At 35.7% G+C, this 23,738-nt stretch overlaps 11 protein-coding genes and 1 non-coding gene across 12 annotated transcripts; 5 read left to right on the top strand and 7 right to left on the bottom strand.

Annotated features, from left to right (window-relative positions):
• Positions 1 to 53: 53 nt before the first annotated feature.
• On the bottom strand, positions 54 to 1,370 carry SUP45 (translation termination factor eRF1; the record flags this gene model as incomplete). The annotated part of the gene is made up of 1 exon (XM_003958263.1): positions 54 to 1,370. One exon carries the CDS (start codon positions 1,368 to 1,370, stop codon positions 54 to 56), a length of 1,317 nt encoding a protein of 438 aa, XP_003958312.1.
• Positions 1,371 to 3,733: 2,363 nt separating this feature from the next.
• ADH5 (alcohol dehydrogenase ADH5) lies at positions 3,734 to 4,789 on the top strand (the record flags this gene model as incomplete). Its single annotated transcript, XM_003958262.1, has 1 exon — positions 3,734 to 4,789. The coding sequence occupies one exon, from the start codon at positions 3,734 to 3,736 to the stop codon at positions 4,787 to 4,789; it is 1,056 nt and encodes a 351-aa protein (XP_003958311.1).
• A 589-nt stretch (positions 4,790 to 5,378) lies between these two features.
• MRPS9 (mitochondrial 37S ribosomal protein uS9m) lies at positions 5,379 to 6,239 on the top strand (the record flags this gene model as incomplete). The annotated part of the gene is made up of 1 exon (XM_003958261.1): positions 5,379 to 6,239. The coding sequence occupies one exon, from the start codon at positions 5,379 to 5,381 to the stop codon at positions 6,237 to 6,239; it is 861 nt and encodes a 286-aa protein (XP_003958310.1).
• Positions 6,240 to 6,571: 332 nt separating this feature from the next.
• On the top strand, positions 6,572 to 7,219 carry RPB5 (DNA-directed RNA polymerase core subunit RPB5; the record flags this gene model as incomplete). The annotated part of the gene is made up of 1 exon (XM_003958260.1): positions 6,572 to 7,219. The coding sequence occupies one exon, from the start codon at positions 6,572 to 6,574 to the stop codon at positions 7,217 to 7,219; it is 648 nt and encodes a 215-aa protein (XP_003958309.1).
• Positions 7,220 to 7,301: 82 nt separating this feature from the next.
• Positions 7,302 to 8,033, bottom strand: RIB7 (2,5-diamino-6-(ribosylamino)-4(3H)-pyrimidinone 5'-phosphate reductase; the record flags this gene model as incomplete). Its single annotated transcript, XM_003958259.1, has 1 exon — positions 7,302 to 8,033. One exon carries the CDS (start codon positions 8,031 to 8,033, stop codon positions 7,302 to 7,304), a length of 732 nt encoding a protein of 243 aa, XP_003958308.1.
• A 119-nt stretch (positions 8,034 to 8,152) lies between these two features.
• On the bottom strand, positions 8,153 to 8,905 carry SPP381 (U4/U6-U5 snRNP complex subunit SPP381; the record flags this gene model as incomplete). Its single annotated transcript, XM_003958258.1, has 1 exon — positions 8,153 to 8,905. One exon carries the CDS (start codon positions 8,903 to 8,905, stop codon positions 8,153 to 8,155), a length of 753 nt encoding a protein of 250 aa, XP_003958307.1.
• Positions 8,906 to 9,063: 158 nt separating this feature from the next.
• Positions 9,064 to 10,020, bottom strand: APD1 (Apd1p; the record flags this gene model as incomplete). The annotated part of the gene is made up of 1 exon (XM_003958257.1): positions 9,064 to 10,020. The coding sequence occupies one exon, from the start codon at positions 10,018 to 10,020 to the stop codon at positions 9,064 to 9,066; it is 957 nt and encodes a 318-aa protein (XP_003958306.1).
• A 766-nt stretch (positions 10,021 to 10,786) lies between these two features.
• TBS1 (Tbs1p) lies at positions 10,787 to 13,288 on the top strand (the record flags this gene model as incomplete). Its single annotated transcript, XM_003958256.1, has 1 exon — positions 10,787 to 13,288. The coding sequence occupies one exon, from the start codon at positions 10,787 to 10,789 to the stop codon at positions 13,286 to 13,288; it is 2,502 nt and encodes an 833-aa protein (XP_003958305.1).
• A 256-nt stretch (positions 13,289 to 13,544) lies between these two features.
• Positions 13,545 to 14,519, bottom strand: ARA1 (D-arabinose 1-dehydrogenase (NAD(P)(+)) ARA1; the record flags this gene model as incomplete). Its single annotated transcript, XM_003958255.1, has 1 exon — positions 13,545 to 14,519. The coding sequence occupies one exon, from the start codon at positions 14,517 to 14,519 to the stop codon at positions 13,545 to 13,547; it is 975 nt and encodes a 324-aa protein (XP_003958304.1).
• A 305-nt stretch (positions 14,520 to 14,824) lies between these two features.
• Positions 14,825 to 16,735, bottom strand: YSW1 (Ysw1p; the record flags this gene model as incomplete). The annotated part of the gene is made up of 1 exon (XM_003958254.1): positions 14,825 to 16,735. One exon carries the CDS (start codon positions 16,733 to 16,735, stop codon positions 14,825 to 14,827), a length of 1,911 nt encoding a protein of 636 aa, XP_003958303.1.
• Positions 16,736 to 18,964: 2,229 nt separating this feature from the next.
• KAFR0G01330 (uncharacterized protein) lies at positions 18,965 to 20,977 on the bottom strand (the record flags this gene model as incomplete). Its single annotated transcript, XM_003958253.1, has 1 exon — positions 18,965 to 20,977. One exon carries the CDS (start codon positions 20,975 to 20,977, stop codon positions 18,965 to 18,967), a length of 2,013 nt encoding a protein of 670 aa, XP_003958302.1.
• A 2,640-nt stretch (positions 20,978 to 23,617) lies between these two features.
• On the top strand, positions 23,618 to 23,689 carry KAFR0Gtrna10Q. The gene has a single exon. It is a non-coding gene; the product is annotated as a tRNA-Gln (tRNA).
• The last annotated feature ends 49 nt before the right edge of the window (positions 23,690 to 23,738 follow it).

Raw genomic sequence — 23,738 nt, 5'->3', positions numbered from 1 at the left:
AATTTATTGGTTTTCCATACACCCTGAATAAAATAAGAATTTTATTACATCATTTAAATGAAATCGTAGTCGGATTCGCCATCGTCATCGTAGTATTCGTCTTCATCAGAATCATCCATTAATTGTTCAAAGTTGACCTTGTAACGTAATAGACCACCGATACCACCAAAGCCGCTAACGAATTGAGAACCTTCAGGTGATTTATCAGTAATGAATTCTAAAGCAGCACCAAAAGATTTGTAATTTTCAGCTAACCATTCGACTAAAGGCTTTTCTGTAACAACTTCCATTTCTTTACCAGTGGCCTTGTCCATAGCGTAAGATTTGTCCTTTGCATCTGGAGCAGCAAATTTAATAATTTCTTGATCTTCAGAATCCTTGAATGTGTATCTAACGGTTTCTAAGTTTTCAAAAACAATTAAAGTCTCAATGGCACCAAGGTCCAAAGCCTTTAAGGTATCTTCAATACCATAACAGAATTTACCAGTATCTTGAGAAATTTCATCGAAGTAGCCCTCCAATAATTTCTTTTCTTGGACGAATTTGACATTAGATAAAGCCTCAGAAGAAAGCTCTATGGCTTGGTTGAAACCATTTTCACCACCATAGGAAATATCGACGATTTGAATAACTTTAGCTGCTAATCTTTGGTCAAATAATTCAGATCTTGCTAAATCTGTCTTGAAATCAGCAGAACCAGCTAAAACTAAACCCTTAACGTTGACTTTATCGTTTGTGATGAAATTTTGGACAGCAACTTCGGCTACTTTTCTAACATAGTTATGTCTCTTTTCTTCCCTTAAACGAGCGAAACGAAGGGCAGATTGACCACCTCTACCGTGCTTCTTTGGAAGATCGACAGTAAATTTATGTAAAACGGTTCTAGTATTACCAGAAAGTAGACCGAATAGAGAACCTTGACCATCCATGACAATAAAACCGAATTTATCATCAGCTTCCAATAATTCTGATAAAACTTCAGTATGGAATTTATTGTCACAAAGATATAGAGAAGTGTTGATTGGCTTGTATGGTTCAATATCGAAAGTGACCTTCTTTTCTTTACCATCTTCAGTAATGATATCACCACAATATAAGACTAAACCATTAGCTGGTAATTTGTTGTACAGTTTTAACTTTTGTTGAGTTGATGTAATAGCAGATAACACAGAAAGACGGTTAACTCTGGATTTAATGTTGGAAGCTGTACCATATTCATCAGTTAACATCTTTTGGATCATGGAAATTTGACCCTTTGGTGGGATAACTAAAGAAATCATAGAGGTACCATTACCTCTGGCTTTTTCTAAAGATTTAACTAATTTCTTAACCTTCCAGATTTCGATGTTCTTTTCAGCGTCTGTTTCCATTTTTCTATTGGTATTCTTTGATTACAAAGTACGATTAATATATTCTATTTGAAATGTAACAAATAGTGGGTAAAAATCAACTAATTGAACTTGCAATTGCTTACGAGCATCTTCAGTTAACTATGGTTTAACTGTTCACCCAACATCGCATCAACGTAGACGCAAGAAAATTTTTCAAGACACCCATGCTTCCGAGTCACGTGGATTCCACGTGCCCTTAAGAGGTCAGATAATGCTAGTAAAAACGGCAAAATAAAATGACGAATAAAGTATTTGAGCTATTAAAAGCCAATGAGAAGGATAGGACGTCTGCTGTTTAGAATATGTGATGTAATTCTTGTGAATCTGAATAGATATATAGATTTCGTAAGAAACTGGATAATACTAGACATTTTATTTCAGCCATCTAAATCAGAATTGTCATCTCTCAACCTTTGCAGAGCATTGATAATATCATCAAGTTGTGATTTTCTTATAGTAACATATTCGGTCTGTTTATTGGAAATTCTGTCAAAGATGTATATGTGACTTGAGTAATGTAGTTTATGATTTATAGCCAATTCTTGATAATCCTGTTCAGTTTCCAATGGTCTTTTCAAGAATGTTTCCGATGGTTTCCAATACAGTTTTTTATCGAAATTATCGGAATCATGAATATCAAAAGCTTGTCTTATTATTGATTCCAGTATTTCTCCACTATTGATGTTTTTAGATGAAGTCTTTCTTATTATAGTTTGATCATTGTAAGTTAAATACACGGGGTATCTGTCCATAGTGTCGACGTGATCTGAAAGTGCACAAGCGTAGGTTTGTTATTTCATTTTAATATATAAACGTTCTTATAAGAATTAGTTCTTTAGGGGATACAAGATAATATGCTGGGTCATCTAATTTCAGAAAAGTTAATGAGGGTTTCATTGGAGATGAACTTCTTCAAATTTCATCTTTAACGTCCTAAACTATAATTTGCCTTTTCCATCTTCAAGAGGTATGCGAGGAGGGCTTAACGTAGCCATGTTGACTCAATACATTCCCTGCATTGAAACGTCGTATCCAAAGGTCCGAAAAGTTGAACCTGACAATATGCAAGATTATCTTTAATGCTTTTGTTCAACTGTCGCCACGATGGAAAAAAACGTCATCGTCATCTACTAATAGGCAATAATGTGGCTGTAAATCATCACAATAAATTAATCTTAAATTCATCTGTGTAATTTTAAAAGTCATTACCCGGTAGTTAAGAACCATAAACCCATACACTCTTATATTGCGCAGCTTCCTGTTTGAGCACCCAGTCATTCGTTGCACAGGAAAAAAAATGTTGTTTAGCCTTTCGCTTCCTTCGGGTCTCCTCCTCCTTCCTTTCTCACTAGATTCCTGTGGACCTTGCCAAGAAAAAGAAGAAGAAAATCGGAAAAATTCTTAGAAAGGACAAAAACAGGAACCACCGAAAACAAAATCTGAAATTTGATCCAACAAGGGAACGAGGAACCGGTGCGGCCAATTGCCAAAGAACAAGTCAAGTACCAACCCCATTAGAACGAACGGCTTCCAGATAAATTACAGTACCAATGGAAAAAAAAAATTAGAGGCAGCCCGCAAAATATACGCATCCGTTCCTCTCTGTCCTCCTACCCCCAGAAGTATCAGACGATTGAATAGTATGGCAAAAATACACGGAGGAAAGATTTGATACGATTTTTTTCCCCGTGGTTTCTTGCTTTCACCATTTCAAGTCAGCACAGCAACTCTCCACTTGATTAGTTCAGTAATCAAAAGTTGAATTCTTCCATCTTGGCAGGCTACGAAGTCAGAAGCCTACTTACTACCCACTGACTGGAGGAGAAACTATGAAAATCCAGTTTTTCAACATTGTTTTAAACGGTCTTTTGCCGAAGATCCTGGCACCCTGGCTTCCAAATATTACGCTCCTTTCAGTGTTGGTTGCGCGACGTCTATTTCGCTTACGTGTCAGGTTTTCGTGCAATCCCGCCTCGAAATATCATGTAACAGTCAAATGATATCTCTCAACGTGCAAAGATGTAGCAAGTTTGCTCTACTTACTTTTTCTGTCTTCATCAACTCTAGACAAATCACCTTATTGATATACAATCAATCTAGCCCTCTATTTACTTTGATCACTAGTAGCAAGAAAAAAAAATCAGTTAGGAAGAGAAAAAAAAAATAAAAAAATGAGTGGTTGTTCCTTTCAGAATTGCAACTGGCTTTGGTATAAATATAGTCGAGGCATGTCAATTGAATAAAATTTCAAATTTCTCATTTTTGTTGTTGAAAATTCTCTTGTTTTATTTCTTGTCATTTCGTAATAAACCATACTCTATACAAGTACTAATTGTTAAGAAATGTCTGCTCCAGTTATCCCAAAGACCCAAAAGGGTGTTATTTTCTACGAAAACGGTGGTAAATTAGAATACAAAGATATTCCAGTTCCAACCCCAAAGGCTAACGAATTATTAATCAATGTCAAATACTCTGGTGTTTGTCACACTGATTTACACGCCTGGAAGGGTGACTGGCCATTAGATGTCAAATTACCATTAGTTGGTGGTCACGAAGGTGCTGGTGTCGTTGTCGCTATGGGTGAAAACGTCAGAGGCTGGAAGATCGGTGACTACGCTGGTATCAAGTGGTTAAACGGTTCCTGTATGTCTTGTGAATACTGTGAATTATCCAACGAATCTAACTGTCCAGAAGCTGATTTATCTGGTTACACTCACGATGGTTCTTTCCAACAATACGCTACTGCTGATGCCGTCCAAGCTGCTAAGATCCCACAAGGTACTGACTTAGCTCAAGTCGCTCCAATCTTATGTGCTGGTATCACTGTCTACAAGGCCTTAAAGTCTGCTAACTTAAGTGCCGGTGAATGGGTTGCCATCTCTGGTGCTTGTGGTGGTTTAGGTTCTTTAGCTATCCAATACGCCAAGGCCATGGGTTACAGAATCTTAGGTATTGACGGTGGTGATGAAAAGGCCGCTTTATTCAAGGAATTAGGTGGTGAAGTTTTCATTGATTTCACCAAGACCAAGGACATTGAAGCCGCTGTCATTGAAGCTACCAACGGTGGTGCTCACGGTGTCATCAACGTCTCCGTCTCTGAAGCTGCTATCGAATCTTCTACCAGATACGTTAGATCTAACGGTACCTGTGTCTTAGTCGGTTTACCAGGTGGTGCTTACTGTAAGTCTGAAGTCTTCTCCCACGTCGTTAAGTCCATCAGTATTGTTGGTTCTTACGTCGGTAACAGAGCTGACACCAGAGAAGCTATTGACTTCTTCACCAGAGGTTTAGTCAAGGCTCCAATCCACATTGCCCCATTATCCGCCGTCCCAGAAATTTTCGAAAAGATGGAAAAGGGTCAAATTGTCGGTAGATACGTTGTTGACTGTAACCAATAAGCGGATTAATCTAATGAAAACACATGCCTTTTTTAGTTTAATTTTCTAATACATATAGTTTATAACTTCGTAAACGAATAATGATTTATATAAGAGTATAAAAAACATTTTTCACTTTCGTAATTCAAGTGGGTTACCAACTATTCTTATATAATGAGTCTTGAATCTTTTAATCCTGTAGTTGGTATGACATTGTGGAAGACGTTTCCTACCGAAAAGGTTATAAAATCAGTAATTTTGATAACCTTTCCGGTCACAAATTGAGTAATTTTCTTGTGATTTTGACAATGAAGGCTGCATAAACAAGCTTGGTGCGTGAAACCTCCAAAAGTTTGCTGCCATAACACAATTTTTTATACTTATCGACATCATTTGAATTATTTGTTGAACTTGTCTTCAGGATCTTTTTCAAGATGTGCCGGCCTTTCAAAAAAGTAGAAGCTATCGTAAAGAACACAAATAACACTCCCTTTTCGAACAAGCAGAAACAGAATATCTATTGCTTGTTAACCGGAGAGTTTTGATATATCGAGGTAGCTCACCAAATATCAGTCATTGGTTATACTTCCGCTCTCCTTTTCTCAATCCAATGATGCTGAGAAGAATACTGTTTGAGTCCCGGCCATTACTCGTCAAGAGATCTTTTAGTCAATATTCACCCTTATTACAACATCGATACACCAAATTTATACCAGATAGAATTGTACCAGAACTCCCGACATTTTACTCTGCGAATCCTCCCCATGAAGACAATATAGCTCGATTGGAAGCATTGCTTCGTAAATATATCAAATTACCCACTGAAACTTCACTAAATGGTTCTACGCCCGATAGAAAAAGACACAACCAACCGTTGTGGATTTCACTAGAGGAATACAGAGCCATTGGAGGGGGCTCGAGGCTAAAGCCGATTCAATACAAACAATTACTCTATATTTTAAACAAATTGAATGGCATTGATCCGCAATTAACCAATGAGGAACTGAAAATTGAATTATCTAAATACTCAAGGAATCACAGTGTGTCACAGGCTCAACACTTCAAGGTTCCCACATTGGACGAATTTGGAAGAAGTTTAGGTGTGGGTAGAAGAAAGTCCGCAACCGCAAAAGTATATATCGTAAAAGGTACAGGTCAGGTACTGGTTAATAACCGTCAATTAAATGATTATTTTGTGAAATTGAAAGATCGAGCATCCATTTTGCATCCTTTGAAAGCTATTGATAGTGTGGGTAAATTCAACATATTTGCAATGGCGTCGGGAGGCGGTACCACTGGTCAGGCTGAGGCTATAATGCTAGCCGTGGGCAAAGCATTGGTGGCATTTAATCCATTGCTGAAATCAAGATTACACAAAGCAGGCGTGCTAACGACAGATTACAGACGTGTTGAGAGAAAGAAACCAGGTAAAAGAAAAGCTAGAAAGATGCCCGCTTGGGTCAAGAGATGATCCTAAGTATTGACGCTCATCATGAGAGCATCATCCTTGATGAACAAAGAACAATTTTGGATTCTTGCCATATTATTCTACATTATATTCAGTAATTTGCTTGTAAAAACCATGTATTTATCGTAGTATACGATACTTTGTATATATTATTTTTTTTTTGAAATTTTTTTATTTTTTTTCCAAATTGTTAATGATGAAGTAGAGACCATCTCTCGATATTATTGACTACTTGAATCCAGCATTGTACTCAATTTCTAGTCACAGTGCCGATACGTACCATTAGTCTCTGCATTTACAACCGATATCCATAAAGGAAAACACACACACTAGAAATGGATCAAGAAAACGAAAGAAATATTCGTAGATTATGGAGAACATTCAAAACCGTCAAAGAGATGGTTAAAGATAGAGGTTATTTCGTCAATGATGAAGAAATTGATCTATCACTAGAAGATTTCAAAGCTAAATATTCTGACTCCATGGGAAGACCACAACGTAAGATGATGTCCTTCCAAGCCAATCCAAATGATGAATTCTTGGCTAAATTTCCAGATTTAGGCTCACTGTGGGTTGAATTTTGCGATGAACCATCTGTTGGTGTCAAAACAATGAAAAACTTCGTTGTACATATTCAAGAAAAGAATTACAGCACCGGTATTTTCATCTATCAAAATAATGTTACTCCAAGTGCTATGAAATTAGTTCCATCAATACCTCCAGCAACTATTGAAACTTTCCAAGAAGCTTCCTTAGTAGTCAACATCACTCATCATGAACTAGTGCCAAAGCACATCAGATTGAGTCTGGAAGAAAAGAAAGAATTATTAAAGAGATATAGATTAAAAGAATCACAGTTACCAAGAATCCAAAGAGTCGATCCAGTTGCATTATATTTAGGTTTAAAGAGAGGTGAAGTCGTTAAAATTATTAGAAAGAGTGAAACCGCCGGGCGTTATGCAAGTTACAGAATTTGTATGTAGATATTTACTTCATATTAACAATCATCAAAAAAAAAATGTATATGTATTAATTTATAAAGATAACAGTGCCAATGAAAAATAATCAAACTATCTTTGGATTTAAAAATCTTGCACACATTATAGCGTCTCTTGTACCGTTCCACCAGTCAATATCCTTCAATTCAAGCGAGTTAGCTGGGCTAACTTCGACTCCGTTTTTACCCAAAAAAACTGAGCCAATAGTTATCACAAGGGAATCAACCAAATCACCCCTTGCTAACAATTCATTGATTACAAAAGCCCCTCCCTCTACCATAACGGAATGTAAACCAAATTCAGCCTCTAATCTACTAAATAAAATTTCAAAATCAATGTATCTTTCATTTTGACTAAAAATTAGGTAATCTACATCATTTTCTCTGAGTGTGGGCGCACCTCTAACAACCACAATCGGTGGTTTGCCTCGTCCTTGCTTATACAACGTATACATCTGTGAGCCTTGAAACCTCCACTTTTGTGATAAATCCAGGATGATTGGTCTCGGAGATTTTTCAAATTCATCATTAAATTTGCAATTTAGACCAGGATCATCTGCCAAAGCTGTCCTTGAGCCAATAAGGATGCCGTCATGATGATATCGAAGGTAGTGTGTCATTGTCTTAGTCTCTGAATGTGATATTGCAGTTCTTACGCCTGGTGCTGCCGAAATTCTGGAATCTAATGATTGAGCATACGTTAAAGTGATGAAAGGTCGTTCTTTGGCTGAGACATCATTACTTGGTAGATATGGTGCTAAGAATGGTACTAAATCATCTCTCAATGCGGCCAAAGACATAGCTGAATGGCCGTTTGCGTGCTACAACTATTCAACGCACCAATATCACTTTTTTTTTCGATGGAATAAAATGCTATTTAAGCAACTTTATTATATGCAGGTTATTAATATAATAATATTTAAAATATTGAATATTCATTCTCTTCATTTTGCAAGTTGCCTATTGTTTTGGAGCTAAATTCAATGTCCTTCACACGTCCTGGCCTGTATCGTTTATCTGAAGTGTCACGGTATTCCGTTTTTGGTTTTGAACTGGTTTTAAGTTCGAAAGCTTTATTTTCATTGCTCTTCTTATCAATGCTTTTATCCTTGTTTAGTAGTTTTTTTGCCTCATATTCTTCCAATTCCAATTGTTTTGCTACGAGTTTCTCTCTATGAGTCTTCAAGCGTTCCTCCTGCCTGGATTCCCACAATTTGGATTCTAACTGAGGATCCACTAAGTCACTGTCATCTAAGAGCATGATTTTTCGAAGCAGCTCTTTATCGGTAGTGTAATTAGAATCTACCATGGATTGCAGAAGTTCCTTTTTAGCGATTGCTTCATTTTCATAATCGACTCTTTCCATAAGCTTATCACCACTAGTAGTTTTTGGCTTCTTAACGACGTTACTAGAAGCTTCCTTCTTCTTCAAAAATACAGGTCTATGCAATATTATCTCAGAGTCACTGTCACTGCTTTCAGAAGAATCGGAATATTCTTCTTCTTCTTCACTGGAGCTATCTTCGTTAGTTCTTTTGTTCAAGGATGTGGTAGCCGTAACATGCGGTCTTTCAGTTTCCGGCTGCACCATATCATCGGTCATCTGCTCAACAAGAGAGTCCTCATTGCTATCATGACTATCAATATGTTTTCTAAAATGTCTTATCGCCATTACTCTTTCTTTTAATCAAGTTAGTTGCAAGGCATCACATACGTTTTTTTTTCAAGTGCCGTGAAATTTCAAGCTTATTTATGAAGATGCAGTTATTCGATTTATTTCACAATGAAATGGAGAATATGATTTATATATATTTATTAAGCTGATATTATTTACCATTTTTGATATTTTTTCACACATCTTACTTTGGCAGGTAACGGTAAAGCCGGATTCTCTGGTAGGACCAAACTGCTGAAGATAGTTGGTATATCTTTTGGTGTGACACGACCTAACCAGACCAAGGTCATAGTATCCTTAAGGTAGATTTGTACGTTCCCTGCAAACTTATGTCCACCCACATGATTAATAAATTCGACTTTTACACCGTCTGGTCTAAAATCTGAATTATCTCTATATAAACCATTTTCTTTCAAAAGTTTATCGAAAATTCTTTTCATATATGGAGCTGTAATACCACATCTCTTGTCTCTTGTTGTATGAGAACAGATAAATACAAAAGATTTCTCCCTAGCGTCAGAAAGGTACGAAAATTTTTCAAACAATTGTTCTTTATTCAGATCATGCTTCAACAGTTCAGGAACCAGTTCGTTTAAAGTTTGTTCAACGTTTTCACTCTTTAAATCGTTCATCCATATAAAATATGGTAAGATTAATACGTTATTCTTCAGTCCTCTCATTACGTCAATGTCCATTATATCAATTGGCATTGAGGTTACACTACAAGTGAATTTATCCCCTATATTCAAGTCTTTAAACTCGTCAAAATTTTCTTGACACCAGTTGTTAATTTTATATTGTACAGAATCTTTCTTTTCCATGCATGCATCATGTTCCCAATCGATTTGCGAAGTTGGAACAATGAAATGTAATTTTGGTACTTTTGATGAATTAAAAAGAGGTGTACTATAGTCAATTTTCAATTTAGAGAAAACTTCTTCACCTTTCTTAATATCATCATCTTCTTCTCCATCACTTTGACAGGAACCACCCGAACATATTGACTCTATATCACAAACGTCAATCTCGTGTGCGATATCATCCAACGCCTCCGCATCAATTGAATCCTTTTTAGACTTATTCAATCCCAGTAAGTCTTTGAAACCCATCATGGTTAATTTAGCTGAGTGGAGTGGAGCTGGTTTATAGTTTACTTCTTGGCAATATAATGGGCCATCCTCATAAATAAGTTCTTGGCAGGGAAAGGCACTTCGATTTTTTTTTTTTCAAATTGTACCATACGGATTTAACAGACTAAATCCGCTCCTGTCTCTTATTTATCTCCGTGTAAATTTAAAACCACGTGACCAGCTATTTTGATAATTCGACTTCTCTGGTAGCGGCAGTGATGGTAACAATTGGACCTGTCACCCATCAGGATCATGGAGAGGATAACGGAACTGTCAAAATTCTGTCATACTACGTTCCACTACATCCTCTACGCAGGTAACAGCAGCTTTAGAACAAGTAATGCCATCGATTCACCAACAAAGAACTCGATCCGACTAAACCTATGCAATTGTACCCGGCCTTTTTTTCTTTCTTCTTGAAGAATTGCCGCTCCTGCCTTCTTATTTCCTTCAAGTAGTGTAATTTAGGCTGAATGCTAGGACTGAAAATGGCCATTGTGCGCAAACATCACAAATTACCGCTGTTCTTTCCCACTGTGTGAGTTACATTTTATGTACGAAGGTTGATGATGCTCTGTGTTTAGCGCTGCTCAAATTTTGATGTTCTTTCTGTCGGCACGGAACGGGCTTCCGAGTATTCCGTTCTTCAGGAACAGATGTGAAAACATTTAAAGCGGTATAGACTGGGTTGCTAGATATTAGTTATAAAACCATCAAAAGTATATCCTAAGCTATATTCATCTAATCCATGTCTGGTAATGATTTTGCTAGTATGCCATTGTCCGGTAACGGGTTTAACATTGATACGAATATGAAAAACACTGCTGATGTTTTTCAAACATCATTACCTGGAGTCATACAGGATGAACCTTTCTATCAACAAAATGACACTGCAAAAGCTACAAATAAGAAGAGAACCGGGAAAGCGTGCGATTATTGCAGGAAGAGGAAAATAAGATGCGATAATTTCGATTCGAATATTGGGAAATGTGCAAATTGTATAAAATTTAATATGAGCTGTACTTTCTACTTCCATATCAATTTACAAAAGAAGAGACGACAGAAATTTATGAATGAAACAAAAGAGCAATTTAAAGATCTTATGAATGAAGAGGCTGCCAGTAATACTGCTGTCAATAACACAAATACTGTTACCGATGATGAAGCACTTACAGCGGCATTTCCCAAACTTCTTGATACTGAATTTGAAAAGGTTGGTAGGAAACTCATTGTGATCGACGAAATTTGTAAAAATCTGGACTATTTTATAGAAGATATCAAAGAACATAATGATTTACAACATTTCGATTACGAATTCTTACCACTTGCCGCTCAGAAACATTATCAAACAAATTTATTTTCAATTCCAAAGATCAGATGGATCCATAAAAAGATTTCAAGTAATTTACCATTAGAGGAATTCATGAACCCTATTCAATTAATGTTCAATACAACTTTCAATTGGTATCTTGTCCAACTCAAGAAATCAATCAATTTAAGTGCTCTTCTCCGTAGTGATAACCGGAATTTCAATGCCTTATATGACTTACCATCGAGGCAACAATGTAAGCGTCTTCTAGAAAATTTTCATACATCAGTTTTATATGCTATACCTTCTTTGGTGTCGTTAGATGAAATTCTTAATATCTCCGAAAAATATCATAGTAATGAACGCTTATCATTCTCTGATCTTTTTTTATTGAACGTATGTCTAATGAAGGGTGCCTCTTCATCACTGATTATAAATACAAAAGATACTTACTACTTAAGAAAAGATAAATTTTTACCCAATTCTGACGATTTGAAAACCATTGAGAACAATCTTTCAATTAACGTCCATGTTTATTATAATAGATTATTGACAACAAATGCCTCCAATCTAAAAATTTTGAAAGCTCTTCTCATTTTCACTAAATATCTGACATTAAATGTGAGTTACGAATTAGCTTACCCAGTTCTTCGAAGAGCAGTGTCAGTAGCAATTGATCTAGGCCTCAACAAAATATCGTCATATGCTCATCTAACACCGGAAAGATCCTTGAAAAGGAGGAATCTATGGATCCATTGTCTAAGTTCAGACAAATTATTCGCTTCGATTCTTTGTAATGCCCCACTAATTAATGGAACCGATACCAATATCCTCGATGATGAAAATTACATCGCCATAATTAAACAATTAGACAATTCAAACCCAATACCGCATAATAAAATCAGTGGAATCAACACCATGAAAGAAGCTTTTGCCTACATTGTTCACAATACCAGGTTCATGCCTGTTTTCACAGCATATTATAACAGTAAACTGATCAATATTGAAGACCAAATACTTACAGTGTGTTATCAATTGAAAAGTACGCAAAGTATTGCTTTTGATGAATTACTCGATACGGCATTGAAACTTAACGAAGATTTGATGAATTGGCAGGGTTCATTAAATCCCTGCATGAAGTTGGAAAGTTTCAAAGAGTATTATAAATTATTGTCATTTAAAACCTTCAATACTGAAACTCCAGAATTACAATTTGAAATTGTATGTTCAAGGATCTTGAAGATTCATTTCCGATTTTTCTATTCAGTTATCATGCTAAGTCACTTCATTGTTGCATTTGTCAATGATAATCGAAAAGCAGGAACAGTGACAAGGAAGGATTTAGTTGGATTGAGTCAAAAGTTTGTTAAACAGTATAAGGATTATTCCATTAAAATGATTAAAATCTTTAATTCGTTAAAGTACCAACCTTTCCTTTACAACGAATTAATGTATTTTTTCAATACTGGCGTTTATTCATTAACCTTTTACTTATTCAATCAAATCGATGATATGGAAAATAATTTAGAAAACGCCTATTTTATTGAAATGCTGGTAACTACTCATACTCATATAGCGGGTGAAAACCAAGAAAATTTCTTTGGCAATAATATGAAATGGAATGTCGATATGTTTATTTTCACATTTTTATTGAAAAAAATTATTCAATACTTCAATGAAAGGAATTCATTTGCAAAGATATACAATTTTGATCCCAGTGTATACGACCAAATGATTTCAACATTATTAAAAAAGTGTTTTGAAATTAAACAAGAAACTGTTGATATTTTCATTTCAAGTTTGAATGAAAATGAAATCGTTTCAAGTCTAAAAAACGAGACGATGGATATCTATGATGATATTTCAAAGCCATTCTTAAGATTGTTGAAGACAGACCAAGCTGCTTGTTCAATCCTACCTGTACTTGAAAATAGAAATTGATGAATTTCTCAGTTAATGATGATATCTCTATCTTTCACCCCGACAATGCAAGCGATCTTGATACAGATTCTATGAATTATAATGATGACGATTTTCTCCTTAACCATCTCCCGTTTTTTTATGATAGAGATTTTAAATTTCTAAGGGTCTTTGAAGTTCTGAATGTGAAAGATTGAACATTTCAAACAAACAAGTCATATGAATTATATAGGTTTTTAAAGAAATATATGAAATAGATTTTTAACGAGTTATATTCTTATTTTTTGGATTTACCAAATCCTGGAATTTGCTGAGCAAAAGCAGCATCTACAAATCTAGCAGGTTCTTCAATACCTACATTATCTAGTTGTTTCAATTCTTCTTGAGTGAATGGTGCGAACTCAATAGTACTTGCGATTCTGACTGGATTCAATGATCTAGGAATAACAGTATTACCTTTTCTAATATGGTAGGAGATCAAGATATCGTTCAATGACATATCATACTTTTCAGCCAATTGATGAACTAATGGAATTTTCAAATTTGGAGCACCATCAGAACCTAATGGTGAATAAGCAGTTAACAGTATACCATGATTATGGCAAAACTTATTCAATTCCAACTGTGGTAAATGTGGGTGTATTTCGACCTGGTTCACAACGGGTTTAACCTTACATTCTTTGAACAAAGCTTCAAGGTATTCAATGGCATAATTGGAAACCCCGATGGCTCTGACCCTGTGATCGTCTGGATTCAAATATATTTTTTCTATTTGTCTATAAGTTTCTAAAAAGTCTCCTTTCTCGTTCAAAAGTGGCTTGCCTTCATCATCTTCTGGGTATGCGACTAACCCATTGACCCCGTTCTTCTCGTCTTCAACTCTAGGGAAACAAAGAGGCCAGTGTTGAAGTAATAAATCGACATAATCAAGTCCTAGGGCTTCCAAGGACTCATTCAATGATTTTTCAACATTGTCCCAATAAACTGGCCAAACCTTAGTGGTGACAAAGAGGTCGCTTCTCGAAACTTCACCTTCTTCAATCATTTCCTTAATAGCTTCGCCGACATATGGCTCGGATTCATAGACCCACGCAGTGTCAATATGTCTATAACCGGCTTTGATTGCTGCTTTTACGGCTTGTTTAGTTTCAGGAATCCTTTCCCTTGGGGCATAGGTACCAAACCCTAAGGCTGGGATAGTGGTGCCATTGTTTAACTTAAAGTAAATTTCTGTAGATTTTGGATGTAACATTGTCACTAATGATTTAATGAGAGAGATGATGATACTAAAACAGAGCAAGTGCCATCACTGACCATTATATACCTTTTTTTTTATTATCTTTTGCTAATAATGTGGTCCGACTTTTCATCTCTGTTCCTTATTTCTTCCGTAAATCAAAAATTATGTAAGCGATATTTACCATCCGTAAATTGCCATTGTGTCGGTAATGATGACAAACAAGCTTCTTATATGTATACTTCATTCAATTCTACTATGTTATAGATCTATAAAAAGTTAGACAAAGCGGAGAGTTGGGTTTGGGAATTACTTTCCGGTTAGTAATCCAAAGGAGTTATGAGAACGTCGTTACTGTTCTTTTTAGAAACCTGCGGATGAGATATATCAATCTCTGTGTTTTCTCCTGGAATATCAAATGGGGTCCCCCTTTCTTGTGGTTTTGAATATTGAGGCTTAGTTGGCCCTATTTTTTTCAACTCATTTGTCAATTTTTTTATCTTTCTGCTCTGATTGAAATTCTGTCTTCTCAATTCTATTAACTGATGCTTGAGGAAATCGTTAGATCTTATACTGAGAGACCAGTTCAAGACAATTTCATTTATCAAGAGACTGTTTGCCGTTTCTGAAAAGAAGCTCGACAGTTGGCTCCTTAATTCGTTGCTTTGTGACGATAAAGTTTGTCTATCTAGAGGTTCTGACTTCAAGTCGGAATTTATGGACCTCTTATTAATAATTGACATTGTGGAGATCAGTCTCTTTAAAGCAATATTGTATTTTATTAAAGTTTTCTCTTGCACTAGACCATTGAATTTTCTCATTAATTCTGAAGCAAAATTGAGAGATCCATCTTTGAAAATGTTAGATATTGCCAATTCATCCTTTAAGTATAAGATATTTTCGGATTGAGCGTTAGCCTTTATCTTGAGGTTTTTATACTTCTCATGTGCAATTTTCAATTTTGAATGTAAATTCTTGTTGGCCTCTTCCTCAAATTCTTGTAATTTCTGATACTTAGTCTCAACAGTCTTTTGTTGGATAGTTAACTCGAGCAAATCATCCAATTTTCTTTGCATTGACTTAATCCTTTCCTCTAATGTCTTTTTTTCAATTTCTAAAGTATTATACTGTTCCTTAAGGTTCTCATAATCCCCCTTGAATCTGCTCTCTTCGATAAGTGAATCGACTTTTTTTACTAACATGTCATTCGATTGTTTCTGTGCATCTAGCTCTTCTTGCAATTCCAAAAGTTTTTCTTTATAGTCAGTAACATCAGCGTCGAAAATATTCTGTTTTCTGCGTGCCATGAATAGTAATATTTCACTCATTTTGGTGATCATGATGCCATCCTCTAATTTTTGGTCTCTCTCAGGGTCTGTTACAAGAAGTGACCATAGGGCATTGAAATTATTGAGAGCCCTTGGCTCTAGCCCTTGACTGTCATCATATGAAAATTTATTTGGTGTATCAAACACGAATTTATATGGATTTCTTTCACTGTCAATATATTCGTTCCCAGGTGGTGTTGCTGGTGGAATAGTACTTTCAATTTTCTGTTTCTCAGTGTAACTATCTGATGAAGCAAGCTCAAAAGTTGTCCCTTCTTCAGAATCTGGCGGTTGCTCCAATTCACCTTTTAAAGTTGCTTTGTTTTTTTCTGTATCGAACAACTCAGGATTCCATCCTGCATTATCATCACACCCATTCTCATCAACAGCATCTGTGTCTTGAACTTTCTGTTTTGGAATCAAACCATGTAACTTATCTTTCATTTCACTGAAATAGTTCTTTGGTGTAGAGTAGACACAGTCATTATCACCGACAGAATCTGATGATACGTGACGATGCAAAAAATGAAAGCCTTTCAAAAATGATCTGGACGCATTCTTATTGAATTCGTCACTATCCCAATGATCAATTTCCAACTTAGTTTGAGAACTATCCTTTTTAGCTTTATCAATTATATTGTTATTTCTATTCAAACTGTTTTCATTAAGTTCACTAAATACTCGATTCTTCAATGACCAACTTCTCCTTGATCGTGTCGGAGACGCAGACTCATCGTTTTCTCTATCTTTATGTAGCAATTGCGAAAGCTTTCCTCTTATGGATTTTGCCCTATTCACGTTAGCAGCCATCTTTAGGTTCGTGTTATTCAAGGATTCCTGCATGATTGACTCATCATTATGAAGCTCGTTCAAGTTAAAAATATCTGATAACTCTGTCCCCATTGCTAGTGTCTGTTATACGATAGGCTTGGCTTGCATACAGTAAATAAAGTGATATGAAATGACTTTTTGTTTCTCTTCTAAGATTGAAACTTCTATTATCATTTATATTTTTTTATTTAACATATTTTGTGTCACAACGTCAAGCAAGCCTTAAGGCATCGAACAAACATCACAAATGAGAATCCTCCTGGAAAACAACACTTTGAGTGATTAAAAAGCAGCTAAATAGTGGATGAAATGGCCTGATAGTGCAGTAATTGGAAGGAAAAGCTTCTTTTCAATGGATGCTAGCGAGTGTGGCGTAGTGTTCTGTGCACCATTTACGGGGACGCACTTCGAAAATACCGAAGTTGTTCTATATATACTTGCTAAAATGCAAAAAGGTATAAGCAAAGGTATACAAGGTATGGCATCAAGCAACAAGATAAGCTTGGGCTTTTATCTAAGTTTTTAGACCATTTTTTTAGAATTTGGGTCGGCTATGAAGCAATGCGGCTTAAAGATAGTGGCTCTGTCCTTAAGTTCATTCAGGTAAGATTCAAAACAGACAGTCAGAAGTAGGTATGTTTTTCAAGACGAGCCTCAGAAATGCTCGAACGTGCTGTCAGTTTTGCTAGATTTTCAGGACTATACGTCAACACTATTAATGCTGGAGAAAGCAGAAACTAAGATCGTCATTTTCACAATTATATGTAGAGGTAGATTAAACTGTTGGCTTTATATTCCCATCATTTCGATCCAAGCTGCAAGGACATTATACCTTGACGTGGCATGACTGAAATGTTTATTTTTCAATTTATTCATGCTATCTATTGAATAGTCACCCCAACTGTAGTATCTTGTGAATCGCAACCTGAGCTTACTAGCAATGCCAAGATTAACATCCGCCGACAATAATATTAGCTGAGCAGCGTTAATAAGGAAATCAGTACGTTCCAGTAATCTAGGCGATGGGCTTTTCAAAAACATCATATGTTACATCGTATTATTAGCACCACATCTTCGTCGGTACTATCGTACAATGCCAGTTACGGTTACTACGGTCAGTAATTTTTATATCATTTAACGTTTGATTTAGCTTATTCATTATTAGAAGAAGAGGCGGCTAACTAGTCAGCGAACAAGTACAGCTCACTTCCACTACCTATATTGCAGTAAGAATAACTTGCATGTGTCTATAGCGATTAACAATTTTCCATTGAAACGTCCTAATATGCAATGGAGCTTTCATTGCATATATTGAGACTCCCTATCTAAGGCTCCAATAGACGTAAAGGAAGATTAGAGCTCGTTCCACGTGAAGAAAGCCGTTATCACTGTGCATAAGGTCATATATTAGTCCATTAAATAACTTAATTCTTATTAATCAGGATGTATTCCCAAATAATGCACTGGTGATATATAAAATAAATTATGACAATAACATTGCACAAGGAGACAAATTTGATCAAACTTCAGTGTCCACCTGAGTACTTCTACTTTTTCCAGCACATTTTGACTTATAATAATTTATCATGTCGGATAAACTGTTGTCTTTTGGTTAGGAGCCTCTCTGTATACTGTGGTAACAAATACATATGTGGACAAAAAAAGGAACGCGGAAGCCTTTGGAGACTTTGCCAAAAAAGGCTAAACTGGCATTATAAACTTGGCATTTCATATCTCACACGTGAGCTAAGTCAGTTCGAAGAATGTACCGTAGAAGCTAAGAGGGCGGGGGGGGGGGGGGGTGTTTGCTTTCTTTACGTGAGCGATCTCGAAGGTTTTGTAAAACAGAAGAGAAACTGGCGCTACCAATAAAAAACGAGCGTTTCAAATCTTCGACCGGCCCTAGAATAGAGAAACATTCTAGACACTTGCTGTCAACCATTGTATTACTTATAAATGACCATTGAGAAAAGTCCTACATTTTCCTGAAATATGATTAAAAAGAAGGAAAAAAGATCCCGAAATTTCGTTTAGCGCCAGGTGGATATAATAGATTCAATTCACCTTCTTGTCGATTTCAGCAAATGTGATTAAAATTGTACTTTATTAAATATATTCGATGCGATAATTAAAAAAAAATATATAGTCCATTGGAATTGTGAACCAGAAAGAGACACGCTTTTTATAGTTCATTTATTTTACAAAAATAATGGGCATAGAAAGCTCCCTTTATCGGTCACTCTGAAAAGAAAAGTTAATGGTTACAGTATCCGAACATGAAAGATGACATTTTTAACATGGTCAGTCTTTTTTGTGGGTCTTACCATATTTGGCACAGTTAGTCCATTGTGTATCTTTTACACATTGTAATGCGCTTCCAATAATAGTATCAGACTCTTTACCAATCTCAAATTGATTACTTATTTTCTTTTCGTCATAAATGTCCAAAATATAATTCAAAATGTTTCTCAAAACAACCACTCTAGTAGTTTCATCAGCTTCACTGAAAGTAAAGCCTAAATAATCCTCAAATTTTCCATTTGCTGCATCTTGATCAACAACTTCCCAATAAGCTATCGAATTTGGACTCATTATATTGGTGCCCCCGCAATAAGTTCCTTTCAAATCCCAAGATAGAACATCTCTATTAAAATCCATAGTTGGGACCATTAATTCTAGATGATAAGATCCGTTAGTCTCAGTTAATAGACTTAGCATTGGCCTATAATAAGACACTCCGCAACCACAGTCAGATAAGTGAGTTTTAGGGAAGCCGATCCACATTTGCTTACCTTCCACTTGAGGAATATCTGTAGGTAATTTAACAAACTGGGTGGCACCTCTCATCTCAGCATGCTCGAATTTATTTAAGTCTTCAAATACCACTTCACATATACCGTCATTTAATGAACATTTTACAATTTTTAATGGCGCATATGCATAGATAAAATAGATAAAACCTCTAGAAAAAACACTAATCTCACTTTCGTCACGGTATGGGAAGAATGGTGTCCAATTTTTTTCTTTAGCACTTAATTTAATATCTTCAATGAAGAATTTCACTATTGGATCAATTCTTCTATGCGGATGGAATGCATAGACTCTTCTATTACCTTCTGTATTGTTGTACATATTGAAAATGACGATGGGTTCTTCATATTTGCCATTTTGTTTCAAGATAACGTGAGGATCTTCGGCTCCTTTGCCACGTCCGCTACCAATGTCAAATGGTATATTAAGTATAGACGGGTACGTCATATAATATCTTGACAGTAGTTCTTCATATGTTTGCTGCAATTTTAATTTTTCCTTTGTCATTTGGGCAATACAATCATCATAGAAGTTTATACCAGAATTTTTCAAATTATCACAATTTGAATAACTTAGCTTCTTTTCTAAATGAGATAATTCCTTTGTTACATCCTTTGGAATTGATATATCATGGAATGGTATGCGTTTACCTTTTAGTTCATTCCAATCTTTATCAAAGGCTTGTGCTCCGATTACAGATATTTTGGGTATTCCTTTCATACCGCTTGGTTGGTACATTATGCTACTGTAAACGACAAAACATTGTTCCCTTTCTAACCATACAGCAGCGCCTCCGAAGCGGAACCAATTTTTGCTAACAATTTCAACTTCAGTCATCTTTTCTTCATTATGGTCTTGAAGTTCCTTGCTCAGTGTAGTTCCACCGTGAGTAAGTTCTCTTCTTATTGTGACCAAATCATCTGGTAACAAAGTATTCCATGTAGATATTTCTATGATATTATTATATTGAAGGTCATCACAAGTGACTGAAGAATGGTGGTCTTTATGATATGAAGCTTCGGGTGCAGTACCATTTGAATGTGCTTCATTTTCTAACTTTTTCTTGGATTGCAAATTGGAAACGAAACCAGTGACATTAACCTCTGTAAAATTATACTGAAAAATATTGGGTATAATTGGAGATTTCGACAGATCTTTAATATGTAGCTGATTTGCAATATCAATTTTCAGTAAGTCTTTCTCATTGGGTACTGTCTTCAGTGCCGTATGTGTATAATAATAAGATTTAATATTATTTTTATGGGTGAAAAGAACTAAAAAGAAGATGCAAACCAACAATACTTTGTTTAAATTATTTTTAATTGATTTACACTTTAATTTTCTTGTCACGAAGAATTTACACTTTTGACAGATAATTCTGAATTTTCCATATATAAGTGGTGAAGGTGCAAATTCAATAATCTTTCTAGGGTCAGTTAGCAAATGTTCAGAATGCCCGTCATCTGAAGAAAGCTCATAGGAAAAAGTATCGTCTTCGGACATTAATGGATGCTGGCCGCAAATAACAACTGGAAAGGTTAGTTTGATAGCTGAAATAAGAATAAAATGGAAAACTTAGAAGATAATTGTTTTTACTGAGCATTGTCAGTATATATAAGTGCTTAAACGGTACATTTTTTTGTAGCGTCATCTATTTTTTAGGAAGAGAAGAAGACAAGTGCACATGTGCTTAAACATCTTTTTGAGTTATCATTAGTTCTGACAAGGCTTGTTGCTACGTCACTTAACTTTTTTAGGCAGTGAATAGCACCTTGAGAGTAGTAGTACTAGATGTATTTCCTTCTAACTTTAGGAATAAACCCTGGGAGAATAAGATTTACCAGAATTCTATTTTTTTTTTTTTGGTTGTCAGTTAATTTCAGATGTGCCTGAAATGACTTGTGCCTTTGTCTAAAAAGGAAAACAGTGAAAAGTCTCGAGAAAAACCATGTTAGGATATATTCCTACGAGCGTAGGAGTAAGTTTACGATGGTTTATACTATTAGGTTCATGTGCGTCTTTTGAAAAGGAAAAATGTACAATTCTTGAACAGGACCTCGAGCCCGACTGTCGTTCTTGATTCTTTTTTTGACAAGGTTGATTCTAGAGCGTAAAACTTTGAGTGGGGTATATGTTTTCGAAAATGTGCTATTTTTACCGAAATGAATACAATGACGTGGAATGCAAAAAGGTATGAACCCGAATTAGACACACATCTGTATAAGAACCAGTCGGGACAAATGTGGAGGAAGTAAAAGAAAGATTTTCCAATGGGCGAAAAACAGTTGAATAACTAATCGAGGGCTATCCTTAAAATGATGCGACAAACTCCCGGTCTGTTAAACTCAACTGTTCCACCGCGAGCTTAATTACTATCGTCCCCACCGTCCAAATTCCCAAAGAAACTGCTAAAAACAGTAAAATTGGGAGGATCAGCGTTACTTGTTCAATAGCGTTTCCATAAGAGTTTCTCTAAACTATTTCTTGGTTGTCTTCGTTATCTCAACATTTAACCCTGACTGAATGTAGGAATATTTGGCGGGTAACCCTTTCTGTGTAATACCTCTCTCTCGATGATTACTGCTCTCTTTCTCCACTAGCGTCCTGGTATCTATTTACTGTCTTATTCTTCTCTCAGCTAATTTACGAATATTGGCCATTTCCTCATTGATTGAAAAGGCGGAGGAGGTAGTGTGACGAATGATGGTGGTCGACAGTACATATTAAAATCTAGTGCTGAACAACGCATCAAATCGCTATTCCACTTACAAAGACGAAACGATAAGTTTCATGCGCAGCAGGAGACACTGACACCCCCTGATGCCCCTCTGGAGAAATGGAAGGCGGTATATGTCATAAATCATACATGCTGTCATTTCCCAAATTAACCAATTACTTAAATGCTTTACAAGATAAGTATCAATTAATCCTAAAAGTTGATGAAAGTGCCTCTGACACTTTAAAATTATTTACAGATGGTGTCAAACGCCTTTCCATATCGTGGACTTTAATGAACTTCTCTTCGGATTTCCCAAGATAGAAAGAATAGTCAGATTCGTGCGAATTCTCATTCATGATATTATATAATGTTTGCTGCCGATGGATTCACATTTTGCCAGATTAATATAGTATTGTCTAATTTAATTATTCTTGTTGGACGGAAGCAGTACTGTTATAATTTGTTGTTTCAGTTTGAGCTAACATAGTTGTAATCGTTGGGAAGCCGTAATCGCAAGAGGTACTGACCAAAGTGTTGCTGATTATATAAAATAATCTAAAATAAAGTTAAGTAAATCTAAACTAAATAGCCAAACTTTTTCTGTTGTTAAAATGTCTGATATTTACACGTTTTAAACCGAACATTACTTGCGATAAAACCAAGGACGTAGCACTCGCTCGGTTAACACTAGCAGTTTTTCTATTCTTTCAAATCCGTATTGTGGGAACAATATTTCTGTTACCAGGACATTCTAAAATTGTCATTCTAATTATTAAAACATTACTATGTAAGTATAATTCTGACGTGAAGGAAGGTCAGAGGAGGACCCCTTTATATTATTTTCATCAATATTGTTCATGTTGTGGATGTTCAGTCAAAACATTGAAATGTCAGTATATTGCCACTTCCAGCAAATTCACATACCAGCAACTAGCCTCTGCCAGGTCGCATGAAGAAAAAGCTCTGCACTTTAGACTGTGTTCGGTGAATAATTCTTCATTGAAAACCTATTGTAAGTTCAATACGGTAACAAGACAGATAACACAGGGGGAATATGACACGGCTGGTGTATATTCTAATTCAGGGACAGAGTGCGTGGAAATCGATCTGATCGTATAACTATAGCTAAAAGCGTATCAAATGGCTTGTCTCTTTTTTATATATAATTATAAAGTAAGATAAAAGATTAAGAACAAATATGACGAAGAATTCCTTTTTATAGTGTGGAATTCTTCAAGATGACAAAAGTTGCGTCTATGAAAAGTTTTCACTAATATTCAACCAAAATCAATAATGTGAAATATTTAATTTAATAGATTGGACAGCGGGTGTCTAGGTTTTGATTCTAGGAAAACAGTCACACGAATTTAGAGCTTAATGTTGTAGTTTCCCAGTCTATGTTACAACAAAAACCACAAATCAATGGTTCTATAGTGTAGTGGTCATCACTGTCGGTTTTGATCCGACCAACCCCGGTTCGAATCCGGGTAGGACCTTTTTTAAACAGCTAAAAGCTTTAATATTTTTTTCTGGAAAATTCTCTAT

This window comes from Kazachstania africana, chromosome 7 (assembly GCF_000304475.1).
Source record: "Kazachstania africana CBS 2517 chromosome 7, complete genome".
In the NCBI taxonomy this organism is placed as follows: domain Eukaryota; kingdom Fungi; phylum Ascomycota; class Saccharomycetes; order Saccharomycetales; family Saccharomycetaceae; genus Kazachstania; species Kazachstania africana.
The sequence above is the reverse complement of the archived record's forward strand: the minus strand, read 5'-3'. Positions and strand labels throughout refer to the sequence as shown.